At 51.4% G+C, this 10,000-nt stretch overlaps 1 protein-coding gene across 1 annotated transcript in view; it reads right to left on the bottom strand.

The window, feature by feature from the left end:
* Positions 1-7,203: 7,203 nt before the first annotated feature.
* LOC144513728 (BCL-6 corepressor-like) overlaps positions 7,204-10,000 on the bottom strand; it is a 57,031-nt gene continuing 54,234 nt past the window's right edge. Inside the window, exon 15 of the mRNA XM_078244902.1 lies at positions 7,204-9,389. Coding sequence (XP_078101028.1) covers positions 7,658-9,389 — 1,732 coding nt within the window. The 3' untranslated portion in view covers positions 7,204-7,657. The remainder of the gene's footprint in view (positions 9,390-10,000) is intronic.

The raw sequence follows: 10,000 nt of genomic DNA, 5'->3' as shown, positions 1-10,000 counted from the left end.
GAGGTGTTCCAGGCACCTCCAGCTGGGAGGAGGCCTCAGGGAAGACCCAGGACTAGGTGGAGGGACGTGCTGCTGGGAGGAGGCCTCATGGAAGACCCAGGACTAGGTGGAGGGACGTGCTGCTGGGAGGAGGCCTCATGGAAGACCCAGGACTAGGTGGAGGGACGTGCTGCTGGGAGGAGGCCTCAGGGAAGACCCAGGACTAGGTGGAGGGATGTGCTGCTGGGAGGAGGCCTCGGGGGAGACCCAGGACTAGGTGGAGGGACGTGCTGCTGGGAGGAGGCCTCAGGGAAGACCCAGGACTAGGTGGAGGGACGTGCTGCTGGGAGGAGGCCTCAGGGAAGACCCAGGACTAGGTGGAGGGATGTGCTGCTGGGAGGAGGCCTCGGGGGAGACCCAGGACTTCTACTTCCTGTTTCATTGCAGTTAAAAACGTGACAGCAGGCAACTCATTCTTAAAAAAGTGTGAAAAAACCCCATCAAAAAACAGAGAGAGAGACAGACAGACAAACAGGCAGACAGACAGACAGACAAAGAGAGAGACAGAGAGCAAAAGACAGACGGACAGAGAGACAGACAGACGGACAGACAGACAGAGAGACAGACGGACAGTCAGACAAACAGACAAATAGAGAGAGAGAGAGACAGACAGGCAGACAGAGATAGACAGAGAGACAGACAGACAGAGAGACAGACAGGCAGACAGAGATAGACAGAGAGACAGACAGACGGACAGACAGAGAGAGAGAGACAGACAGACAGAGAGACAGACAGGCAGACAGAGAGACAGACAGACAGAGAGAGAGAGAGACAGACAGAGAGAGACAGACAAACAGACAGACAGAGAGACAGACAGGCAGAGAGACAGAGATAGACAGAGAGACAGACGGACAGACAGAGATAGACAGAGAGACAGACAGACGGACAGAGATAGACAGAGAGACAGACGGACAGACAGAGAGAGAGACAGAGAGACAGACAGACAGAGAGAGAGACAGACAGAGAGAGACAGACAAACAGACAGAGAGCGAGAGAGAGACAGACAGACAGACAGACAGGCAGACAGAGAGACAGACAGACGGACAGACAGAGAGAGACAGAGAGACAGACGGACAGACAGAGAGACAGACAGAGAGAGAGACAGACAGAGAGAGACAGACAGACAGGCAGACAGAGAGAGAGATAGACGGAGAGACAGACAGACAGTCAGACCGACAGAGAGAGAGAGACAGACCCTTTGTAATAATAACAGACAAATGTAATGCTCGTAAATCTGCGTGTTTAACTGGGATTCAGGTTTTATTATTTATATTGATATTTATTGAACAATAAATAGTTTTGGTGACAGGATGCCGAATACAAAATCACACACAAAGTTACCAAACAACCTTCGGACAGACCGACCAATCACGGGACAGCATCGTATTTACACCAGACTCCATGTTACAAAGAGCTCATTTAACAACAGTGATACCTGTACTCATAAATAAAGACCACACAGTCAGAGGGACGTTTGTCCTTTTCAATGTCTGAATAAAGAGTTCAATCATTTACAGTATTCACATACAGTACGTGTTTGTATTTCTGTGTGAAACTGAAGGAATACTGTTCTGTTGTGAAGAATCTCAGAGCAACTCCCAGAAGACTTTATCGCTGGGTTTCCACAGGCGGCTTCAATCACGGTAGATCATTGTTCTGCAAACATGTCTGTGAGTGTGTGTGTGTGTTTGAGGGTGGGTGTGTGTGTGTGGGGGTGTGTGTGTTTGTGTGTGTCTGTGTGTATGTGTGTGTTTGTATGTGTGTGTGTGTGGGTGTGTGTGTGTTTGTGTCTGTGTGTGTGTGTATGTGTGTGTTTGAGGGTGGGTGTGTGTGTGTGGGGGTGTGTGTGTTTGTGTGTGTGTGTGCGTGGGTGGGTGTGTGTGTGTTTGAGTGTCTGTGTGTGTGTTTGTGTGAAAAAGTGGTGTGGGTGTGTGTGTGTTTGAGTGTCTGTGTGTGTGTTGTGTGTAAAAAGTGGTGTGTGTGTGTGTGTTTGAGTGTCGTGTGTGTGTTTGAGGGTGGGTGTGTGTATGTGTGTGTGTGTTTGAGGGTGGGTGTGTGTGTGTTTGTATGTGTGCGTGGGTGTGTGTTTGTATGTGTGCGTGTGTGTGTGTGTGTGTGTGTTTGAGGGTGGGTGTGTGTGTTTGTATGTGTGTGTGTGTGGGTGTGTGTGTGTTTGTGTCTGTGTGTGTGTGTATGTGTGTTTGTGTGTGTCTGTGTGTGTGTATGTTTGTGCATGTCTGTGTGTTTGTATGTGTGTGTGTGTGGGTGTGTGTGTGTTTGAGGGTGGGTGTGTGTGTGTGTGTGTGTGGGTGGGTGTGTGTGTGTTTGAGGGTGGGTGCGTGTGTTTGTATGTCTGTGTGCGTGGGTGGGTGTGTGTGTGTTTGAGGGTGGGTGTGTGTGTTTGTATGTGTGTGTGTGTGTGGGTGTCTGTGTGGGTGTGTGTATGTGTGTGTGTGTTTGAGGGTGGGTGTGTGTGTTTGTATGTGTGCGTAGGGTAGGTGTGTGTGTTTGAGGGTGGGTGCGTGTGTTTGTGTGTGTGGGTGTGTGTGTGTTTGAGGGTGGGTGCGTGTGTTTGTATGTCTGCGTGGGTGGGTGTGTGTGTGTTTGAGGGTGGGTGCGTGTGTTTGTATGTGTGTGTGCGTGGGTGGGTGTGTGTGTGTTTGAGGGTGGGTGTGTGTGTGTATGTGTGGTGTGGGTGTGTGTGTTTGAGGGTGGGTGTGTGTGTTTGTGTGTGTGCGTGGGTGTGTGTGTGTGTTTGAGGGTGGGTGTGTGTGTGTATGTGTGTGTGTGTGTGTGTGTCTGTGTGGGTGTGTGTATGTGTGTGTGTGTTTGAGGGTGGGTGTGTGTGTTTGTATGTGTGTGCGTGGGTGGGTGTGTGTGTGTAGTGTGTGTGGTGGGTGTGTGTGTGTGTATGTGTGTGTGGGTGTGTGTGTGTTTGAGGTGTGGGTGTGTGTGTTTGTATGTGTGTGTGTGCGTGGGTGTCTGTGTGTGGGTGGGTGTGTGTGTGTTTGAGGGTGTGTGTATGTGTGTGTGTGTGTTTGAGGTGGAGTGTGTGTGTTTGTGTGTGTGTGTGTATGTGTGTGTGTGCTGTGTCTGTGTGGGTGTGTGTATGTGTGTGTGTGTTTGAGGGTGGGTGTGTGTGTTGTGTGTGTGTGTGTTTGTATGTGTGTGTGTGTGTGTGTGTGTGTTTGAGGGTGGGTGCGTGTGTCTGTGTGTGTGTGTGTGTGTGTGTGTGTTTGAGGGTGAGTGTGTGTGTTTGTATGTGTGTGTGTGTGGGTGTGTGTGTGTTTGAGTGTCTGTGTGTGTGTTTGTGTGAAAAAAGTGGTGTGTGTGTGTGTGCGTGGGTGTGTGTGTGTGTTTGAGTGTGTGTGTGTGTGTTTGAGGTGTGTGTGTGTGTGTGTGTGTTTGAGGGTGGGTGTGTGTATGTGTGTGTGTGTTTGAGGGTGGGTGTGTGTGTGTTTGTATGTGTGCGTGGGTGTGTGTGTTTGTATGTGTGCGTGGGTGGGTGTGTGTGTGTTTGAGGGTGGGTGTGTGTGTTTGTGTGTGTGTGTGTGTGTTTGAGTGTCTGTGTGTGTGTTTGTTTGTGTCTGTGTGTGTGTATGTGTGTGCTGTGTGTGTCTGTGTGGGTGTGTGTATGTGTGTGTTTGAGGGTGGGTGTGTGTCTGTGTGCGTGGGTGGGTGTGTGTGTGTTTGAGGGTGGGTGTGTGTGTGTATGTGTGCGTGGGTGGGGTGTGTGTGTGTTTGAGGGTGTGTGTGTGTGTGTGTGTGTGTGTGTGTGTGTGGGTGTCTGTGTGGGTGTGTGTATGTGTGTGTGTGTTTGAGGTGTGTGTGTGTGTTTGTATGTGTGTGTAGGTGGGTGTGTGTGTGTTTGAGGGTGGGTGTGTGTGTGTGTGTGTGGGTGTGTGTGTGTTTGAGGGTGGGTGTGTGTGTTTGTATGTGTGCGTGGGTGGGTGTGTGTGTGTTTGAGGGTGGGTGTGTGTGTTTGTGTGTGTGCGTGGGTGGGTGTGTGTGTTTGAGTGTGGGTGTGTGTTTGTATGTGTGTGTGTGTGTGTGTGTGTGTTTGAGGGTGGGTGTGTGTGTTTGTGTGTGCGTGTGTGGGTGTGTGTGTGTTTGAGGGTGGGTGTGTGTGTTTGTATGTGTGTGTGGGTGTGTGTGTGTATTTGAGATGTGTGTGTATGTATGTGTGTGTTTGAGTGTCTGTGTGTGTGTATGTGTGTATGTAGGTGGGTGTGTGTGTGTGTGTGCGTGGGTGTGTGTGTGTGTGTAGTGGGTGTGTGTGTGTTTGAGTGGAGTGTGTGTGTTTGTATGTGTGTGTGCGTGGAGTGTGTGTGTGTTTGTGTGCGTGGAGTGTGTGTGTGTGTTTGTGAGTGTGTGTGTGTGTGTGTGTTTGAGGTGGGTGTGTGTGTGTGTGTGTGTGTTTGTATGTGTGTGTGTACGTGTCTGTGTGATGTGTGTGTGTATGTGTGTATGTGTTTGAGAGTGGGTGTGTGTGTTTGTGTGTGTATGTGTAGTATGTGTGTGTGTGTGTGTTTGAGAGTGGGTGCGTGTTTGTGTGTGTGCGTGTGTGTGTGTGTGTTTGAGGGTGGGTGTGTGTGTTTGTATGTGTGTGGGTGTGGGTGTGTGTGTTTGAGTGTCTGTGTGTGTGTGTGTGTAAAGTGGGTGTGAGGTGTGTGTGTGTAGCGTAGGTGGGTGTGTGTGATGCAGTGTGTGTGTGTGTTTGAGAGTGGGTGTGTGTGTGTGTGTGTGTTTGAGTGGGTGTGTATGTGTGTGTGTTTGGGGATGTGTGTGTGTGTTTGCGTGTGTGCGTGGGTATGTGTGCTCATGTCGTGGGTGGAGTGTGTGTGTGTTTGAGGGTGGGTGTGTGTTTATGAGTGTGCGTGTGTGTTTGAGGGTGTCTATGTGTGTGTGTGTCTGTATGTGCTGTGTGTGTGTGCTAATTATCTGTGTGTCTGTAGTATGTGTATGTGTAGTGTTTGGGATGAGTAGTGTGTGTCTGTGTAAAGTGGACAGGTGTGTGTGTGTGAGGGTAGGGTGTGTGTTTGCATGTGTAGTGAGTGAGTGTGTATTTGAGGGTGGAGTGTGTGTGTTTAGTGTGTGTGTATGTGTGGGTGTCTGTGTGGGTGTGTGTATGTGTGTGCGTTTGAGTGTGTGTGTGTTTGTATGTGTGCGTGAGTGGGTGTGTGTGTTTGGAGTAGCGTGTGTTTGAGGGTGGGTGTGTGTTTGTATGTGTGTGTGTGTGTGTGTGCGTGGAGTGGGTGTGTGTTTGTAGTGTGTGTGTGTGTGTGTGTTTGTGTGTAGGGTGTGTGTGTGTATGTGTATGTGTGTGTCTGTATGTGCGTGTGTGTGTGTGTGTGTGTTTGAGGGTGGGTGTGTGTTTCAGTATTATAGTGCTTTAAGTGTGTGTGTGTGTTTGAGGGTGGGTGTGTGTGTTTATGTGTGTGTGTGTGGGTCTGTGTGGGTGTGTGTATGTGTGTGTGTGGGGGTGGGTGTGTGTGTTTGTATGTGTGCGTGGAGTGGGATGTGTGTGTGTGTGTGTGTGCGTGGAGTGGCGTGTGTGTGTTTGAGGTGGAGTAGTGTGTGTGTTTGAGAGGTGGAGTGTGTGTGTGTGTATGTGTGTGTGTGCGTGGGTGTCTGTGTGTGTGGGTGGGTGTGTGTGTGTTTGAGTGTGTGTATGTGTGTGTGTTTGAGGTGTGGTGTGTGTGTTTGTGTGTGTGTGTGTTTGTATGTGTGTGTGTGCGTGTGTCTGTGTGGTGTGTGTATGTGTGTGTGTTTGAGGGTGGAGTGTGTGTGTGTGTGTGTGTTTGTATGTGGTGTGTGTGTGTGTGTGTGTGTTTGAGGGTGGGTGCGTGTGTCTGTGTGGGTGTGTGTATGTGTGTGTGTGTTTGAGGGTGGGTGTGTGTGTTTGTATGTGTGTGTGTGTGGGTGTGTGTGTTTGAGTGTCTGTGTGTGTGTTTGTGTGAAAAGTGGGTGTGTGTGTGTGTGTGTGTGCGTGGGTGGGTGTGTGTGTGTTTGAGTGTCTGTGTGTGTTTGAGTGTGGGTGTGTGTGTGTGTGTGTTTGAGGGTGGGTGTGTGTATGTGTGTGTGTGTTTGAGGTGGGTGTGTGTGTGTTTGTATGTGTGCGTGGGTGTGTGTGTTTGTATGTGTGCGTGGGTGGGTGTGTGTGTGTTTGAGGGTGGGTGCGTGTGTTTGTGTGTGTGCGTGGGTGGGTGTGTGTGTGTTTGAGTGTCTGTGTGTGTGTTTGTTTGTGTCTGTGTGTGTGTGTATGTGTGTGTCTGTGTGTGTCTGTGTGGGTGTGTGTATGTGTGTGTGTTTGAGGTGGAGTGTGTGTGTCTGTGTGTGCGTGGGTAGGGTGTGTGTGTGTTTGAGGGTGGGTGTGTGTGTTTGTATGTGTGCGTGGGTGGGTGTGTGTGTGTTTGAGGGTGGGTGTGTGTGTTTGTATGTGTGTGTGTGTGAGGGTGTCTGTGTGGGTGTGTGTGTGTGTGTGTGTTTGAGGGTGGGTGTGTGTGTTTGTATGTGTGCGTGGGTGGGTGTGTGTGTGTTTGAGGGTGGGTGTGTGTGTGTTTGAGGGTGGGTGTGTGTGTGTGTGTGTGTGCGTGGGTGGGTGTGTGTGTGTTTGTGGGTGGGTGTGTGTGTGTGTGTCTGTGTGGGGGTGTGTGTGTGTTTGAGGGTGGGTGTGTGTGTTTGTGTCTGTGTGTGTGTATGTGTGTGTCTGTGTGGGTGTGTGTATGTGTGTGTGTGTGTTTGAGGGTGGGTGTGTGTGTTTGTATGTGTGCGTGGGTGGGTGTGTGTGTGTTTGAGGGTGGGTGTGTGTGTTTGTATGTGTGTGTGTGTGTGTGTGTGTGTGTGTGTGTCTGTATGTGTGTGTGTGTGGGTGTTTGTTTGTGAGTGTCTGTGTGTATGTGTGTGTGTATGTGTTTGTGCATGTCTGTGTGTGTCTGTGTATGTGTGTGTGTGTTTGAGGGTGGGTGTGTGTGTCTGTGTATGTGTGTGTGTGGGTGTTTGAGGGTGGGTGTGTGTGTTTGTGTATGTGTGTGTGTGTTTGAGGGTGGGTGCGTGTGTTTGTGTGTGTGCGTGGGTGGGTGTGTGTGTGTTTGAGTGTCTGTGTGTGTGTTTGTGTGAAAAAGTGGTGTGTGTGTGTGGGGGTGTGTGTGTGTATGTGTGTGTCTGTGTGGGTGTGTGTATGTGTGTGTGTGTGTTTGAGGGTGGGTGTGTGTGTTTGTGTGTCTGTGTCTGTGTGTGTGTCTGCAAAAGTCTACTAGTCTCTTATAGCCAGACCTTCCTCCACAGTGCTGGGCAGGAAGGTCTGTCCAGTCCACACAGCATTCTTGAATGTGAGAAGAGGTTTATTGACATTTATTGACATTTCTTTAAACCAATCACAATCATCGTGGGCGGGGCTAAGCTCCGGACGGAGCCACGGTGCCTCTGCTAAATAGTCTCAGGAAGGAGCTTGTTTTGGTGGAACGTGGACGTTCAAAAGTAGTTTTAGTCGTGCAACAGAAAACTCAGATTGGACAGATAGTCTAGCTAGCTGTCTGGATTTACCCTGCAGAGATCTGAGGAGCAGTTAACCATAGTCCTCACAAATCAGCCGGAGGTTAGAACGCCATTCGTGTTGTTATGATCTGGTTTTAACCCTGGCGCCTTTCCCGGCAGCCTTCCCTTGCTCTTTCTTTACGTCTCTCTGGACGTTTGCTCCCGCCACTTTCAGCCCCAGATCCCTGATGTGGACTCTGACGTTGCCCAAGTTCCTTTGCCACGCAGCGTCCATCTTCACGCTCTTACCTCCGCGGCTTTCACAGGAGTTAGCTTCTCTTTTGGGTGCCGCGTTGGCTGCACCGCCCGCTTTCTTTACTCCCTGGTGCTCCAACGTGTTAGCATCCAACTTAGGGTCCGGCTTTGCGGCGCTCATGATCCCGGCGGTTTTACTTCGCAGCCGTTCCCAAACACAACCGTCAACGACAGTCGCGCTCTCTTGATTCTGTCGTTTCCACATGTTAGCATCCCCTGCAGCTTTAGCATCCCCTGCAGCGTTAGCATCCCCTGCAGCTTTAGCATCCCCTGCAGCGTTTGCATCCCCTGCAGCGTTAGCATCCCCTGCAGTGTTTGCATCCTCTGCAGCGTTAGCATTCCTTGCAGCGTTAGCATCCCCTGCAGCGTTAGCATCCCCTGCAGCGTTAGCAGAGCTCTTGCTTCGTATTCGCGGTGGTTCTTTGGCGTCAGGATTCACAGCGCTCCGACTTCGTAGCCGCTGTGGTTCCCACACGCTAGCACCGACCACTGAATCAGACTTCCCGGAAGTGTTCCCGATGGATTTAGGTACTTCCTGTTGTTGTTCCATGTTGATTTTAGAGTCTGGGTTAGCAGCGTTAGGGATCCAAGTCATCTTACTGCGTTGTCTCTCTTTGGGTTCCCACATCTTAGGGTCTGAATTCGTAGAACTAGCGACCACAGGAACCCTACTTCGCAATCTTTGCGGTTTCCGAGCGTTAGAGTCCACTTTAGAGTCCGGATTAGCAGATTTAGGGATGGAAGTACTCTTACTTTGTAATCTTTCTTTCGGTTCCCACATTTTAGCGTCTGAATTTATAGGATTAGCATCTCCAGGATTCATAGTTTGTAATCTTTGTGGTTCCCGATTCTTAGAATCCGTAATCCCAAAGTCCTTATTGTGTTGTTTTTGCAGTTCGTGAATGTTGGAGTCCATTTTAAGATCTGGATTAGCAGAATTTAGGATCCAAGTAGTCTTAGTGTCTGAATTTGCAGGATTAGGATTCTTACTTCCTAATCTTTGCGGTTCCCATATTCTTGCATTCATTGTCACGTTTGTTTTTGCAGGAATGGAAACCAACGCGTATTTACTTCCTAGCTGCTGTGGTTCCCAGACGCTAGCATCCATTTTAGCCGCTGGACGAGAACATCCCAGATGGCTTTGTCTGGACTCTGCAGACCTATTTTGCGTCACTTTGGCGCCAGCTTCTGTGGCCCTCTGTCTCTGCGGTTGTACTAACGGTGGGAAACGTTGTGGTTGCGGTCTTGGAGGTGGCGTTGGAGGCGGCGAAGCCTCCAGCGAGTCCCAGCGACCGTCCACGAACTCCAGAGAAGAGCCGAGCATGCCAGCAAGCTCCGGCGTGGCTTCCACTAACTCCAACGGGTTTGTGGCGTCCGGTCGGAAGTTGGCGAGCTCGCGCTCGTCCGGGGCCGTGAGCAGCTGCGACAGCGACGCCTGGCGGTAGAACTCGTCCTCGGGGACTGACTGCACGTTGAGCTGCGGGAAGAGGCGCCGGAAAGAGCGAGACGTCATCCGAAGACGGCCCAGGACGTCGGCCAGGAGGAGCCAGTTCCTGCGACTGGAAGACAGAAGATTCATTCAGCAAAAACACAGAAACATGTTCCCCCTCTCATTCCCCCTGCTCTGGTGTTCCCCCTCTCATTCCCCCTGCTCTGGCGTCCCCCCTCTCATTCCCCCTGCTCTGGTGTTCCCCCCTCTCATTCCCCCTGCTCTGGTGTTCCCCCCTCTCATTCCCCCCTGCTCTGGTGTTCCCCCCTCTCATTCCCCCGTGCTCTGGTGTCCCCCTCTCATTCCCCCCTGCTCTGGCGTCTCCCCCTCTCATTCCCCCTGCTCTGGTGTCCCCCCTCTCATTCCCCCTGCTCTGGCGTCCCCCCCTCTCATTCCTCCTGCTCTGGCGTCCCCCCTCTCATTCCCCCTGCTCTGGCGTCTCCCCCTCTCATTCCCCCTGCTCTGGTGTTCCCCCCTCTCATTCCCCCTGCTCTGGTGTTCCCCCTCTCATTCCCCCTGCTCTGGCGTCTCCCCCTCTCATTCCCCCTGCTCTGGCGTCTCCCCCTCTCATTCCCCCTGCTCTGGCGTCTCCCCCTCTCATTCCCCCTGCTCTGGCGTCCCCCCCTCTCATTCCCCCCTGCTCTGGTGTTCCCCCCTCTCATTCCCCCTGCTCTGGTGTTC

The sequence above is a fragment of the Sander vitreus genome, unplaced genomic scaffold (genome assembly GCF_031162955.1).
Source record: "Sander vitreus isolate 19-12246 unplaced genomic scaffold, sanVit1 ctg330_0, whole genome shotgun sequence".
NCBI lineage: Eukaryota > Metazoa > Chordata > Actinopteri > Perciformes > Percidae > Sander > Sander vitreus.
Note: the sequence above shows the minus strand (reverse complement) of the source record. Positions and strands in the feature narration are given on the sequence as shown.